We start from the raw sequence: 17,545 nt of genomic DNA, 5'->3' as shown, positions 1-17,545 counted from the left end.
TTTTTCATTATTTGTGGCTTGCAAAAATAAGTATTCAAGAATAAGTAAGTATGAGTATTTATGAGATGTTCATTAAATGTACTGAATCTTGCATATTTCTTTGAAATATCTCAATAGCTATAGGAGATTATGAGCTTGGGCCAAGTTGCATTGGACTCCAAATTTAGTCTTACATGAGATTTTACCATTCTTAGAACATATTGTTTCCACCAAAAACATATTTAGCAAAATGGTTATTGAGATATTTCAATAATAGTATTCATTTCTGCAGGTTTTCACATTCATGTTGAAGGAATTCTCTGAAGTCAACATTATTTTGGCAGATTGGACGCCATTCTAATTGTGAACGCCCCCATAAGAACAAAATCATATTTATTTCAGAGCAAAGATTGATTGGAAAACAGGGCTTCAGCTATGTTGTCTCATTTTTATATTTTTCTCTATGGAAAAGTTTAAAAGTACCGTATGCAAGTTGTTAAAACACATAATAGTTCATTCAAATCAATATTGCAGTAAAGTCTTTTTGGATTAAGTTATGATGTATCGACTTGTTAATCTTCCAATGTGCAATTTATTAATGAATCTTTTAATGAATGAATGAGTAAATCTTCCAATGATAAATGAATTTTTTAATGAATGAATGAGTAAATATTCTGAAGATCCACTCTTTTATTCCTGATACCAGCATCAAGCAAGAGTAAAACAGGTTAATATCCATATCTATATTATTGACCTTGAACAAAGTCTCCAGACAGAGATGAAAAAAGTCATGATTCATGATAGCAACTCTCTATATTCTCAAATTCACATCTACAACTGTCATTATTTCCAATGGAAATAGCATCAGTGCTTCCCATTCCCATTGCTGACAATTTTTAGTGAAGGCGCTACTTTAAATCTAGGCCGAGCGCGTAACGCTTGTCAACAATGTTGTTCTCTCCTCTAGTAGGTAGTGTAACAATTCACTTTAATCTGTCATAATTGACTGTTAAAGAAGTATGGATGTTATTTGATGAGAGTTGCTGACAGTTGGTACTTTTCTCCTTCCACTTCTTCGCTTTCTTCTACTTATTGTCTTCTTTTTTCACTTTCTTCTTTCTCTCACTCTCTCTGTCGATAATTCACTTTCTTTCTATCCCTCTCTGACTCTCTCTCTCTCTGTCGATAATTCACTCTCACTTGACTCAAAAAAAACCTGGGTGAAAGAGAACCTGTCCACTTCCAGTCTTGTAAAGTATCATCCGCATTTGCTATCAGTGAAGTGATTGGATTTCTCGAATTTTAGAAATAAATTTTTGGTTTGCGCTGTCAAAAAGTGTTTAAATCTTCGTTATTTCTCAGAATTAATTATTGTGAGTGCTGTAAAGCTACACGTTTATACCAAATTTATTAACAAAATGTTAATTTTTCTCTCTTTATAGATTCTATTAGATTGAATGGAACTTGACAAACACATATGTTCATCATGTGTATGATAAGTTATGTTCAATCTAATAGAATCTATAAGGACGGAGAAATGAACATTTTGTTAATAACTTTGATGTAAACGCAGCTCAATTGTTTCTATTCTCCAATGTTGAGTGTGGAATTTAAAAGTATAATCTTTATAATATTATGTTGTGTGGTGTGTGAGGATTCATCATCGTATTGTAAGGACATTGATATAATATTATCTAGCTCGATGATGGCATTATAGTCTAGAGCCTAGAGGCTTACCTGTGTAAGTAATTGAGATTCTTTTCATTTACATAATACGGTATTCTATGTTATGATTTTCCTAAGTTAAGATCTATGTACCATTCTTATCAGATTTCAAGAAAGTTGAGATAGACACGAGATTAGGACATACAGGACATAGGCCTACTATAGGAAGACCTGATGCATTAGATGAAACATGTGACATAAACAATTTTATTCAATTTTGTAAACATGAGGCCAGCTAGTCTTTCATTTGATTTCAATTAAGCAAATTAGATTAGATTCTCATTTAATATCTTTTAGAATATCGGTAATGGTTTTACTGAAAAGGAGATAGGCTACATAGACGAGTGTATTTGGTTGATGTTTTTCGATACTTCGTTTTATAAGAAAAGAACTGAGGTAGGGGATACGAAACAATAATAAATTATAGAAATGAGCAATATTAAAAAAAAGATGAGAGCAATATAATATTGTTAATTTCAATGAAATCCATCCTTCATGGAAATTTAATTTCATCATTCAAGACATATTTTTTATTCTTCCTAAATCTTTTGTGATTTATGACAATAATTCTCCATTGATAACCCAAGTCCCAGGTTATCATCAATTCATCATCACTCTTTCCCTTCACTGAAAAATGTTCTCATCTCTTTCTATCACGATTCTACAACAGTACATACGTCTCTCTCTTGAACTCTCACCAAATTCTTCCAACATCTTACAATCTAGCGAGTTCACAAAAACCGGTTCATTACATTGGTGGAGAAGAAGAAGCTAAAACATTTTCTCTCGCAATATTCAGCCACGCAGAACATGGAAAAGGAGTAAGGGAAGGAAGGATGAAGGAAGAAGAGGTGTAAGGAGGAGAGAAGGAGGAGTGTGTACATGGAACTTCAGGCTCTGATAATCAGTTTGACCTCATCTTTTGCTGTGTACAGGTGTGTGTTGAGTTTGAAACATTTTTAAGACCTTCAATCAGTGTTCAGTGTTTGAAATAATATCCATTTGAAGATATCAATGTGATGGTTATAATCCCATTTAGAATCAGTGACTAAATTCAAATTTTTTGGTTAGAAGAAAACACACTACTTTACATTTTCCAGAAATAAAATACAAGAAATTTATCCAAAATAGGTAGAATATAATAGAAATGACAGGAAATTTATAGTAGATATATAATATCATAAACAGAACTATATTATAAGATATATATTTATAAAATTATACAAGAAATTGATAGTTAGATTCGACCGCTTTCAAGATTATATATTCCCAATTAGAATAATTTAAACACTGTATTATATGTGCAAAAACGTTGTACGGTACCGTAAATCTGAAATAGCTAACTGCAAATATAGTTGAGTCGTATGTTATTATGTGAAAGTGTGTTCCTTCCATTGATTTATAGAAACCTCAGTGTCTATAGTAATATAATTATGATATATCATCAGTAGTATAATAAATTATTATTTGAAATCACTTTCTCACTGTAGAATCTTAGAATTTATAAAATCTTTATCTCATCATCTAATAATATAATTATGATATATCATCAGTAATATAATAAATTATTATTTGAAATCACTTTCTCACTGTAGAATCATAGAATTTATAAAATCTTTATCTCATCATGTAATAATATAATTATGATATATCATCAGTAATATAATAAATTATTATTTGAAATCACTTTCTCGCTGTAGAATCTTAGAATTTATAAAATCTTTATCTCATCATGTAATAATATAATTATGATATATCATCAGTAATATAATAAAATATAATTTGCAATCACTTTCTTACTGTAAAATCTTAGAATTCATAAAATCTTTGTCTCATCATCTACAAAATTGTTATCGCATGTATAGAATATTCAGTGTTGCATCAAGAATGTACCTACTTGTTGATATAAAATGTCTTTTCCAATATTTTCTAGAACCTTTAGCAATAAAATCAATTTGTGATTGCCTATAAAATGATGAGTAGGCTAAAATAATAAGTGAACCGCTATAGAATTTTGCTGCTATAATATCAAAAGTGTAAGACCGCAGAACAGTTATATTGGAATAGTGTGAAATATTCATTTATTCATACAATATTAAATTAGTTACGGTATTCGATTTTGTTAAGTGACTATAATTAGGGCACAAGAAACCCTTGCTCAAAAGTATTCCTTTCCAGATCCATACCACAGCCCTTATTTTTATTATTATATAAATAAAAATATAGATCTGAGTGCCCTTTTAAATTATTTTGTCACGACACGACGTTTCGCTACTAATGCCATTTTCAATTTTTTTATACTATACTCTCTAAACCAACGATTTACACTTTAAAAGACAGGGAAAAAACAATCACACTAAAAATAATGTTCACAAATAGCTATAATTAACAAAATCAAACGAACACTTTAAAAATTCTAAACTAGAATGCTGATAATAGCCTGTTACATAGGATTCATATCTATATTGTGCTGTTGTTGCAAACCAAATCCTGTGTTCTATATATTCTTAGTTGTTTTATGTGTCCTGCATAAAAGTGCACACCTAACTTCCAATGCATTCAATAGGGGTTTGAATAACTTTCGTCGAGAGCAGAGTCCAGAACCAGTGATAGAAGAGTAAGTTTTTTTTTTAATTATTATATTTCTATTTTAATCAAATTTACACTATGAGCAGAAGTGTGGAATTTCTTCATATTAAGGTGGAATAAATAAATTTTGTGTAAGATATTATGTAGAACTGACAATATCCATCAAGATTGTTTAGAGATTCATGTTTTTATTCTAAGTTTATATATCTTTATAACATTTGTATTGTGTAACTTGTGTTAAGGAGGCAAGTTTTGGGGTTTCCTGTTTGCCTCCACATATTTTTTTTGTATGAAAATAAATAAATGTATTCTAGGTACGTTGGTGTCAACTATTAAAATCTCTTTTATTCATATTTTAATCTTTGGATGTAGAGAATGATTTTGGATAATAATATTGATTCATAATTTGAGATAACAATTTTCTGGCACATGCAATTTATTGCAAAACTGAATAAAGACTGTTATAAATTTTTGTCAATTTCAATTTCAATTTATTTTTTCATTCTGAATACAATTCAAAGCAGTTACATAGAATCTTGAGCAATAAAGTTTATACAATTCAAGAAACGATATAATATACCTACTAAAAACAAACAACAAAATATAGAACTATACTAAACAATAAAACTCTTGAGCTATAACAATTTTAAAATTCTTGTATCTTATAGGAAAGAGCTTACATAGGCAACAAAGGCCTGTGCGTGAGCTCGAGTTATCATAACAATATGCGTTATATCTATAATTATAAAGAGATATCTCAATTTTTATTAGAGATCTAAACTACATTAAAATAATTTTCAATGATGAAATTATAGATTCTTCACTATATTTGAACACTGGACTATAGTTTCATGATTCTACCAGTCACACTTTTCCAAGTAACTAAATTATCAACAATTAGAAGAAACTAAAATTATAACAAGAATGTTTTAGTGAGCCCACTGTTGAAAATGTGCTTGTGAAGCCAAATACTACAATCATGTACTGAAATAAACATTGAAATTGGCAATATTCAATAGTAGGTAAAGTAACTAAATTATCAACAATTAGAAGAAACTAAAATTATAACAAGAATGTTTTAGTAGGCCTACTGTTGAAAATGTGCTTGTGAAGCCAAATACTACAATCATGTACTGAAATAAACATTGAAATTGGCAATATTCAACAGTAGGTAAAGTAACTAAATTATCAACAATTGGAAAAAACTAAAATTATAACAAGAATGTTTTAGTAGGCCTACTGTTGAAAATGTGCTTGTGAAGCCAAATACTACAATCATGTACTGAAATAAACATTGAAATTGGCAATATTCAACAGTAGGTAAAGTAACTAAATTATCAACAATTGGAAAAAAAAACTAAAATTATAACAAGAATGTTTTAGTAGGCCTACTGTTGAAAATGTGCTTGTGAAGCCAAATACTACAATCATGTACTGAAATAACATTGAAATTGGCAATATTCAACAGTAGGTAAAGTAACTAAATTATCAACAATTGGAAAAAACTAAAATTATAACAAGAATGTTTTAGTAGGCCTACTGTTGAAAATGTGCTTGTGAAGCCAAATACTACAATCATGTACTGAAATAAACATTGAAATTGGCAATATTCAACAGTAGGTAAAGTAACTAAATTATCAACAATTGGAAAAAAAAACTAAAATTATAACAAGAATGTTTTAGTAGACCTACTGTTGAAAATGTGCTTGTGAAGCCAAATACTACAATCATGTACTGAAATAAACATTGAAATTGGCAATATTTAACAGTGATTAGGACCATTTCGTGAAGTAAATATGTTGCAAAACTGATGAGCTATGAATCTACCTTTTCAAATAGAAGAAGTGTGATTCAAATATATAGTAAGATTATCTTTAGACTGTCAGCACTCCTTGCGAATACAACTATGCTTCCCATTCAGTTGGGAATTTTCACTGTACCGCGCACGAGCACTCTGTCACTGATTTGTGGGAATCTAACTGATTTATTGTTCCAGTTTATTAGAATAAGATTTAATATCGGGGCACCGAGCTTCGCTCGTTATTATTATTTATTGATAAACAGAACACAATTCTCTGAAATGATCGGGTTTTATATTTCACAGCTGGTTATACGTCATCTTATGAATTTCGGGGATGCGATATTTTTATTTTTCACATACTCACTCGCTCACTCACTTTTTTACTATCCACAGCTGTTTCAGCCAAGAATGAATATTATCCTTTTAATGTCGTTCAGCGAGTTTTCCCAAGGATGAGACCAAGTAGTGCAATCGAATCTTTATATCATAAACCTACTATGTTCCAAATTTCGTGAAAATCGTTAGAGCCGTTTTCGAGATCCGTTAAACATGAGTAGCCAGATATAAAAATAACCAGATATATAAATACAGAAACTGCTCGCTTAATTTAATAGGATAGTCGTCTACTTACAACCCGTAAAACTATGTAGGGTATAAACTTGATAAACTACTACTAAAAATAATAATATTAAGTGAGGTGGCTGGCTCAGGTACTAGTGTCAAAGTTTTCAGAATGATCAATTTCAGGGCATCTCACATGACCTAACGAATGTTTGTAGACAGACGGGACCAACAGCTGAACGTGTCCATACAAAACACGGAAGTGACCCAAGAAAAATATCTTAAAAAATAAACTATAGTGAGGTCCACGTTATAATGGCAGTGTTTGATTAGAAATGGTATTGCTATCATTGTCTATTATTCAACAAAGCGGATAGCGCTATCTCTCTCTCGCTTTGCTCAGTTGCCAGATTGGCTTTTAACAATGTAGAATTAATAATTAATTGACAAAATATTTCATATTAATAGAGAAAATTCATCATTAAATTATTGAAAAATATAATTCCTTGACCAATAAAATATAATAGTTTATTTTAAACTAGAATGAACAGTTAATATTACATCAATAAACCTGTATCAGATATCATCTATAGAATGCATTGACGAGACAATGCATTGCTCTGATCGTCTTTTAAAAATGTAGAATTTATAATTAATTGACAAAATATTCATCTTTTTTTTGTAAAAAGATGACAAAATTTCATCTTGAATATGTAAATTCATTTTGAAATCATTGAAAGATATACTGTAATTCCTTGCTTAATAAAATATAGCCTAATTGTTCATTTTAAACTAGAATGAACAGTTAATATTACATCAATAAACCTATAGCATGTATCAGCTACCGGCATTGACAAGACAGAGGATCGGCAACATTGTTCTCCTATCTTTCTCCACTGCCATAATAACGTGGACCTCACTATAGGCATAGAGAAACGATAGCATAGATATCCCATGGTATAGGGCGTTTATGTCGCACCTTTTACTGTTATCCCAAGCCGATAGTTCACGTAGTTCTTTCCTATGCAGCTGTGTGACGCTGGTAGTCTCTCATACTGTGCCGTTCATACACTATCACCCCAACAAAACAGTAAGAATTGACAATAATCGACAGTAATCGGCTTGAGATAACAGTAAAAGTTGCGACATAAATTCCCTATATCATGGGATATCTACTTTACGCTATTGTTTCTCTATGCTATAGGCTACTGTATAGGTCTATGTATTCCATAAAATATATTTTTTTAAATTTTGATCGAATTTCTGTTTCTGCAGAAACAAGGAAGATGAAGACTCAATTACTGGCAAGACTGTTGAGACGTCGGCTGAATTGTCACAGCCAGATTAAGCTGAGACAGAAATCGTCAGGAGTGAGCAGTCAAGTGCTACCGGAATCAGCTGATCATGGAGTGACCACCAATGCTGCTATTGGGGTCAAGTCCTATTCGGAAGTGCCAGGGCCCAGACCGATGCCAGTACTTGGCAACTCATGGAGGTTTCTTCCGTTTGTTGGTTAGTAATAAGCTACTACTACATCACACTAGTAGTTCTGTGAACAGTAGACCTCACGCAGTATTCTCATCCACAAGTACCTGATTGAAACTATAGACCTTATGGAAATACAGCAATAGACTGGCTTCTCAACACATCTGTGTAATCACTTGTCAGCTGATTTATGATTAATAATATTCTACAGCCTGATTTTTACTCTTATATTGGCGTATGAAGGAGGCTCCTTTTTCCTTTTATATTATCTTTGAAATGCAAAATTTCCAAAACCCATGTATATACGTCGACGCGCAATTAAAAAAGGAACATACCTGTCAAATTTCATGAAAACTATTACCACGTTTCGCCGTAAATGCGCAACATATAAACATATAAATATTTATACATTAAGAGCATGCCAAACCGTCGACTTGAATCTTAGACCTCACTTCGCTCGGTCAACAATACATTAATTATTATTAAAGGAGAATCCCAATTAAATTATTATTGAACGAAACACCAAATTTTTTTTCATCTTTACACTACAATACTCTACTGGAAATTGAATTCTCTACTATTCTACTATAGTGAGGTCCACGTTATAATGACAGTGTAGAAAAACGTTGCCGATCCTCTGTCTTGTCAATGCCTTTGAGGGTTGACCGGCTGCGCCCTAACTCCGCCCTCCTAGGTAAAAAATAAAGGCAGCGATTCTATTCTATTCCTATAGACGGTAGCTGATACAGGTTTATTGATGTAATATTAGCTTTTCATTCTCGTTTAAAATAATCAATTATATTTCATCAAGCAAGAAATTATATTTTTCATAATGAATTTTCATAATTAAGATGATATATTTTGTTAATTAATATTAATTCTACATTTTTAAAAGACGATCTGGCAACAGAAAGCGAGGAAGAGATAGCGCTATCCGATTTGTTGAATGATAAGACAAGGATAGCAATACCATTGCTAAATAAACACTGCCATTATAACGTGGACCTCACTATACATATATAGGCTACTTCTTGAAGCCTAGGAATATCTTATTGAAAGTTATATAAATGGTACACTAGCTGGAATAGTTATTTATTTCAGTTGAATTTATTACTAAATTAATTTCGACTATAATTAGAGATCTATATAGAGAATGCCGAATGAGACCACAGATAGTGGAATTGTTTATAATTAAAGCATCTAATAGACATTGATTTTCTACCTATCCTTTTGTCAGTCCCACCCAAGTGGAATTGATATTATTTAGTATCCTTTTCAGAGAGTCAACAATTATATTTTGAAACACCATCAATTTATTTAGCTACATAACAATATTATGTTATAATTATTTGAATCGCATTCAATGTTTATCCCAGCATTAATTCATTTTTCATATTTTATAAAATTTGCTGAATAATTAGCAATACTGTAATTTAATGTAAATTAGTGTACAAGAAGCCAGTATTTAGCAATAATGTCATTTAATGTGAATTAGTGTACAAGCCAGTATATTGTAACATACATCAATAAAGAACTCTTTTCTAATCTAATTAGGCAAAACAGATAACTCTATATAATTTTCCAACTTCGCACCGTTAGACTATAGGTACCGTACGGTACCAATTCTATTGTGAGTTTTGAAGAAATATAATGAACTGCTAGAATATTAAATTTGTATTAAGAAATAGTTATATGTGCATCTAGTGCGCAAAGTGACAGTTTGCTGCACCGAAAGAAACGTTTACGCCCGAGCCGTAGGCGAGGGCGGAATGGTTTCTTGAGTGCAGCAGAGGAACTTTGCGCACGTATTTCACATTAAGTTTTTCCTACAGTTACCATTGAATATGAAAAGTGGGTAATTATGGGTAAAATTGCCTGAAATCCATCAAATGTTTCTCTGTGTAATTTTATTATTGATAAAAACCTTAATCCTAAAATCCTAAAGTCCTCGTTGTCCTTGGTTATAATATATAATGTAATAATAATTAGCGCGTTGTGCTTCGTTGCACCTCTGCTCACTATAGCAGCCACAGCAGTCACTGTTACCAACTTCATTTTGATTTTGCTGCACTGTTGCTCCATATAACCTACTAAGTATTTTGCGTTGCCATGTTGCAAATCTGGAGTGCAGAAAAATTTTTCCCGCACTAGAGCGGAAAAGTGATTCTTTGCGTTCTGTAATCAGTGCAGCAATGGCCACTTTTCAACGTAACTGTAGGAAAATGTATTTTTACGGTGAATCATGAAAAAAGCTATAGGCCAATTTATTGACGATAAAAATATATTTGAGATAGAGTTGAGCATTAATATATTAACAAAAATCAACAATAAATTAATATTATATCAAATTTACCGAACTATATTTATTGAACCACTGCTATCACAAATTCAAATTCAAATGATCTTTATTCACAAAAAAAGTAATACAGCAGCCGAAACATTAGATAAATAGTGAATATTCCCCACAAAGACAACAAGTCTGGGAGTGGGGAATGAGCACCGTGAACTATCTACTATAGACAAGACGGTGGAAATTACAATTCATATAACAATTTTACTGTTCTGTTTATTTATGCAGGAACATACGAGATTTCACGTCTGGACACAGTGCTATGGCGTCTGCATCGAGAGTACGGAGACATTGTGAAAATCTCCAACATGCTCGGTCGACCCGACATGGTTTTTCTTTTCGATCCGCGCGACATTGAGACGATTTTCCGGTCCGAGGAAAAACTGCCCCACAGACCGTCCATGCCTTCACTCAACTACTACAAGCATGTCATGCGAAAGGACTATTTTGAGGAGGATGCCGGAGTTATAGCTGTGTAAGTAGAATAATGAATACATATAATTTATTATTTCAAATAATCATTACCGAACTTATGTTCATTATTTATAAAAAACAAAAACAAAATAAACATGGAAATGGAATAGTAAATGCTATGAGCCTGTTTTCTCATTCTCAGTAATTCTATAAATATTTGTTTCTTATGGATAAATAAATGAATAAAAATAAATAATAGTATTTAAAAGGATTCTTTAATAAGAGTTCTCTAATCTGTGATTAGAGATATCACATTTTTATCAATTTTTTGGGCTAAGTCTAAGCCCGATCTCCCTATTTGAACCCTTGAGATTTTTTTCTATGGAGGTTTTTGAAATCTCTTGCTCATGTGAACCGTCCAAGGACCCTACAAGATTCAAAGACCAAGCCTGTTACTCTCTCCCAGTTATTGCTAATAAAAATGATTCATAATTGTATTCATAAATAACATAAAAAACAATATCAAAGAACAAATAAAGTTGATAAATAAAATAATATTCGGTTTCCATTTATTAAATTTATAAATCCAATAATTAATAAAGTAAATATTGAAAATGTAACTAGGGTGGGTCAAGGTCCATATTTAAATTATTAAACCAATGAATAAATACATAATCAGTCTCAAAAATGACAATGAAGCTTCTAAAAATAAATTGATGCAACCTCTGAGTCAAAGCAGTGGGAGGTCGAGTTTGGAGTGACTTGATACTAGTAAGTTAAAATATAAAAAATGGATGTTTTATTCATTTTTACTGCCTATATTTTCCAATTTATATTGAATAAATCAACTTTAAATTATCGCTACCATTCGCTTACTTATTGAACAATTTTTGAGAGAATTGAATAAGTGGTTGTAAAAATTACATTAGTTTTATTCAACATGGATAATTCACTTTCTATTTGAAATTAGGTAGGTGAAAAATGATTTTGTGCCACAGAGTTATTTCTTATCTACCAGCTGGGGTAATAATCTACTACAGTAAATGAGATCTAACTTACTTGCAATTATTTTTAGAAATACAAGAGAATGTCTTGCATTGATTGTTTGTAATTATTGTAAAAATTCGATTGAGTCATTGTCAATATTGTAGAACGGTTCCATGATTGAATAAAAACACAAATATGTTGTCAAATTCTACACTGTTGACAACATATTTGTGTTTTTATTTAATTGTAATTATTGTTATATTTGATGCACTACAGTTGATATAAGGATTGTTTCATTTGTATCAGACATAGAGAGAACTGGTATACGTTGTTTCATTGATTGTTTGTAATTATTGTTATATTTGATGAACTATTTTTGGTATAATTATGTTTTCATTTGATACAGACATGGAGAGAACTGGTATAAGTTCAGAAGGAAAGTACAACAACCTCTAATGCAACCCAAGACAGCCCAGCTCTACATTCCATCTATTGAAGAATCTGCCGACACGTTTGTAGAAAGGTAAATCAATCATTATTCCACATTTATTTCCAAAGCAAATTCAAAAATTTTTACTCTATCCTTCATTATTATTTCTGATGTATAGGTAGTGAAATGATTTCTCATCTCTCAAACAGAAAATAAGTGTTGACAACACAGTGTGTGTCTATAAATTACAATACGGAGTTATTATAGAGTGTTTCGTCATGGAAACATCCATTTCATTTTATTATTTACTTAATTATTAAATTAATTGAAAACTACTTCATTCATTGAGTGAATTGAATGAGTGTAAGGTGAAAACACCTTATCAGAGCTGCATTATGCAGGATAATATTGTACCCTAGTAGACTTCTTTTTCAAGAATTCCAGGTGCTTACAGTGAGGCAAACATATTATGTTAAAAGACATTCCTTAAGGAATAATTCATATAATTTGCGTCCCTCTAATCCATTACAATTTGATATTGACTTTAAAGCTTAAGTGTAGACGTCAGTTTGAATATCAGTGTTACTTGTTTATAAATAAAGTCCCAACTCATGAATTCATTATTAATAGAATTACAAAATCCATAAAGAATCTTATACTGGATTGGATTAGGATGAATGTTTATTTTAAATTATCTATATCCATTATGTAGTGTTTCAGTCTTGTGTTATAAATTAAAAAAAAAATATTTGTCATGGCTTCCTTGAATTGGTCTTTTTGAGTTTGTTATTTGCTTGTGATTTTGTTACTTTGTCTTATCGTTTGTAAGTATTGAGATGTGACCTGGTTTCCATAATTTTATTTATTCTAGTGATTTGAATAAGCTCTTCTTCTTTCTATTGACATGTTTGCTGTAGCTAGTTGTTCAAGCTCACTGTCGGCGCACAAGATTTCTTTGCCGGTAGTGCCATTTTGTAAGTTAGAATATTTATTTTATCAATCTGTATTTTTTTATGGCAAATTACAAGTGAAGACTGTTCAGGATAAATAGCAATTTTGAAATGACGTGTCCCTCGTTCTAATGATGAAGGTGTCCGTCCAATTGAAATGGGATGAAATGAAAAATGAAATAATATATCAAGCAATTTAAATATGCAGAGAAATATATCATAATGATCAACAACTTTGCAAGTGAAATTCATGCAATAGAATATTAGTGTTTTCATGTACCCTATATTATCCAAAACCATTTTCTTTGTTTTCATAACCAATCGATTTAGTTTCAATGATCTTTCTGCAGTTTGGTGATAAATTTTTGCAATCTTTTCCAGGATCAGAAATATACGAGACCAAAATTTAGAAGTACCTGATGACTTCCTCAATGAAATCCACAAATGGGGATTAGAATGTAAGTGATGATAAAACTATTAACGAATATAATATCATTATCATCCATTAATCAAACCATGGAGGGCTGATTGATGCTCATGCTGCTGGAGAAGAGGCTTGTCTGTGGCTCCACAACTTACTTGAGTCTATTAGTATTTAACATATTTAGTGTAAAATTATTATTTAACCTTAGCCTATGAATGAATTATGCATAGGCTATATATATTATCATCCATTCATTAATGCAATATACTAAATCATAGCTACGGTATTGCCTATGCTTGATCAAACCAGAGTGATCTAATTGAAGCATACATATAATCTACATGGAATAATATTTCATAAAGCTCATGTTTCAGATAAATTGAACAAATATTTGTTTCAACCATATTCTCCCCTATATTATGATAGGATTTTCAAAATTTTATGAGAGAATATCAAGACAATAATCAAAACTATACGCAGGCTAGTGAGTTGATCTGAGAAATTAATATAGTCGACTTACGGTGTAAAATAAGACACCTACATAGGTACGGTAACTCAAATTATGTTTATTGACCGAGCGAAGTGAGGTCTAAGATTCAAGTCGACGGTTTGGCATTTCGTTCTCTTAATGTTTAAATGTTTGAATGTTTATATGTTGCGCATTTACGGCGAAACGCGGTAATACATTTTCATGAAATTTGACATGTATGTTCCTTTTTTAATTGCACATATACATACGTATATACATGTTTTTTGGAAATTTTGCATTTCAAGGATAATATAAAAGGATAAAGGAGCCTCCTTCATACGCCAATAAGATTTAAAATCAGGCTATAGAATATTATTCATCATAAATCAGCTGACAAGTGATTACACAGATGTGTGGAGAAGCCAGTCTATTGCTGTATTTCCATAAGGTCTATAGTTTCAATCAGGTACTTGTGGATGAGAATACTGCGTGAGGTCTACTGTTCACAGAACTACTAGTATTATTTATTTCATCAACTAGGTACCGGCACTCTATATATAACATATGTTGCAGCTGTATAATATTACTATTAATATTATTGTCATCAGGTATCTTGTAAAAGAGAGAGGAATAGTAGGCCTACCAATTATTTACTAGTGGAATAGCTAGAATAGAAAAGTGATTGAAGAATATATAATCATTACCGTATGTCTGAAAAGTGAAATCGGTTCTCATTGTCAACTCAAATTTGGACAGTAAAAGAGAAGTGTTTACAGAAATCTTCGAAAAACTCTAAAAATTTAACATAAATATGTGGAAACAAACACTAGACCTGACAGGACTGCTTGTTTCAAACAAAATATACATGAACAATGTTCTCAGACAATATTACCTTTCTGTTTTTCGACAGAACACTGTTAAAGCGTTGCAGAGGTAGAAAATGATAGCGCTATCTGCTCTGTCGAATGATAGACAAGGATAGCAACACCAATGTTAATCAAACACATCCAGTAAAACGTGGAGCTTACTATACCAAATATCAAGAGTAGAAACAATTCATTTCCAGCTATTTTGTTAGATAACCCCTCCAATAAGTAGGATCTAATATATTGCCCACCTGTACATTGATTTTTTACATGGGGTGCTATTATTGATAAAAATGCGATACCTCTTATAGTCCTTATCACAGACTATTAATTCAAGGACCCTGTATCCATAGAGGAAAGAATATGACTTTATAGAAATATATTTGGTCTCTGCTGTAACTTAACATTACCTATTATTTATTCACTCATACATTCATTTATTTATTACTGTATAATAATTTATTATTGTCTTACGGTATAAAAATACTTATAAATTGTCAAAATGTTCATGATCAAATTCAGACAAGCCTGTATGAACTACAAAATTTTTGTCTTCAAATTTTTACGTTTACCTCTTTATCATATTTTAGTATGGATCCACTTAAGACTTCAATATAATGTTATCCATTTTTTTTTTTGAGGGAAAAAATGACAGGTTATCTGATTGACATTCAAATTATAGACATGATTACAAAAAGCATATAAGCTACAATTATTTACAAAGTATTAATACAATTGGTTGATTATTTGCTGATCTAAGAAAATGTGGCCCCCACTTTTTATGAATATGTGTCGGGATGCCACTAATTTTGATATTGTTTAAGATTTTATGCCAAAAGTAAAACATTCTAATAAAGATACATCTTGCGAGTAATTAGAAGTTCATGAAAACCACATAAATACACAAATTTAAAAAAGAAAATTGATAACCTAAGACATCGTTGTAACCTACATTGTATTTTATATAAATAGCTTTTGTTTGATTGTGATTTGCTTCTATTTTATTGAATACTACGAGCAGGTAGCAGGTAACCCGTGCTCCGCAAGGGTCTATTTTAAAACTTGACAAACTGAAAACTTGATCTACTGAAATCTTGAAGAATTTAAAATAGGCCTGTATCCATCCTCGGTGAATTAAGAACGTATATGCAAAATTTCAAGTTAATCACTCTAGTATTTCAGACGTGATGATATGTCATTCGTGAATTTCCTATCCCCTACGTGAACAAGCTAATTCTCTCCTTTATTATATTAGAGGAAAGGATCTTTTCTTTATTATAATAATACTATAGATAATTAAACCTAATTAATAATAAACCTCATTCCAAATCACTTTCTCATGGACAATAAGATCAGCGGAAAAATTAAACTGGATATAAAAAACTGGACATACAGTAATTTCTTCTTCCATTTAGATATATGACTCGAGATTTCTGCTCCAGCATTGTTTTTTTCATTTTTCAGTGGACTCGCTTACCTTTATTTTGCGTATCTATTCCTCTGTTTTCTTCCTTCCCCCATTTCTCCCTTCCCTTTTCCCTCATCACTTCTCTCTTCTCTTATTTGCCTGCCTATTACATGGGAAACCATAGTTGGCTAGGTATCTTCCTCTCTTTTTTTTCTTTTCTCCAACACACCCAACCACAAAGCCCATGGTTTTTCATATTTGGAACATTTTATTGTATTTTATTTGTTTTGTAATCCTTTGTTATTTTGTTTTGTCTTGTTTTGTGTGTTTTAATAAATTGAAATAAATTGAATAATTTTTGCAGCAATAGCCAAGGTAGCTCTGAATGTTAGACTGGGCTGTTTTGATGACAAAATGGCGGACGACAGCGACACTCAGCAACTGATAGATGCGATTGACACTTTCTTCTCGAATGTCGGCAACCTCGAACTCAAAATTCCCTTCTGGCGACTCTTCAACACTCCAACCTGGAACAAGTATGTCAACGCTCTCGACACTATCATGAGGTGAGATTTATACAGGTTCTTATGAGAGTCTTCACACTGGAAATGTGTGAACACTCCCATAAGGAACTATGGTATTCTTCTCTTACTAGTAGAGTGGGAATGTGTGAATGCTTCCATAAGGAACAATATGGTACCTATTCTTTTTAACTGGTAGAGTGGGAATATGTGAACACTTCCATAATGACCAAATGGTAACCTTTTCTACCTCTCATGAGGAGAGATTTCAACAGGCTCTTATCGCAGTATTCACACTGGAAATGCCTGAACATTCCCCTAACGAACTATGGTATTCTTTTCTTACAAGTAGAGTGGGAATGTGTGAACACTTCCATAATGAACAATAGTAACCTTTTCTATACCTCTCATGAGGAGAGATTTCTACAGGTTCTTATGTGAGTGTTCACACTGGAAATGTGTGAACACTGCCATAAGGAACAATGGTGTCATAATTTCAATTAATGAATCAATGATCATTAATTGGATCAATTAATAACAACTAAATATGACATAGAATAGCTGGACCTTTTTTCATATTCTTTGA

At 31.5% G+C, this 17,545-nt stretch overlaps 1 protein-coding gene across 8 annotated transcripts in view; it reads left to right on the top strand.

The window, feature by feature from the left end:
* Positions 1–1,222: 1,222 nt before the first annotated feature.
* The window catches only part of LOC111049773 (probable cytochrome P450 49a1), a 28,470-nt gene continuing 12,147 nt past the window's right edge, over positions 1,223–17,545 (top strand). The window contains exons 1-8 of one of the 8 annotated variants that reach the window (XM_039438612.1): positions 1,248–1,352; positions 1,553–1,720; positions 2,375–2,639; positions 7,931–8,167; positions 10,719–10,965; positions 12,298–12,414; positions 13,653–13,729; positions 16,803–17,004. In XM_039438612.1, coding sequence (XP_039294546.1) covers positions 7,942–8,167; positions 10,719–10,965; positions 12,298–12,414; positions 13,653–13,729; positions 16,803–17,004 — 869 coding nt within the window. In that variant the 5' untranslated portion in view covers positions 1,248–1,352; positions 1,553–1,720; positions 2,375–2,639; positions 7,931–7,941. Of the gene's footprint in view, positions 1,721–2,374; positions 2,771–4,040; positions 4,322–7,930; positions 8,168–10,718; positions 10,966–12,297; positions 12,415–13,652; positions 13,730–16,802; positions 17,005–17,545 lie in introns of those variants that run through there. The other 7 variants (XM_039438608.1, XM_039438611.1, XM_039438605.1 and 4 more) reach the window with 7 other exon arrangements.

The sequence above is a fragment of the Nilaparvata lugens genome, chromosome 12 (genome assembly GCF_014356525.2).
Source record: "Nilaparvata lugens isolate BPH chromosome 12, ASM1435652v1, whole genome shotgun sequence".
NCBI classification, from domain to species: domain Eukaryota; kingdom Metazoa; phylum Arthropoda; class Insecta; order Hemiptera; family Delphacidae; genus Nilaparvata; species Nilaparvata lugens.
The sequence above is the reverse complement of the archived record's forward strand: the minus strand, read 5'-3'. Positions and strand labels throughout refer to the sequence as shown.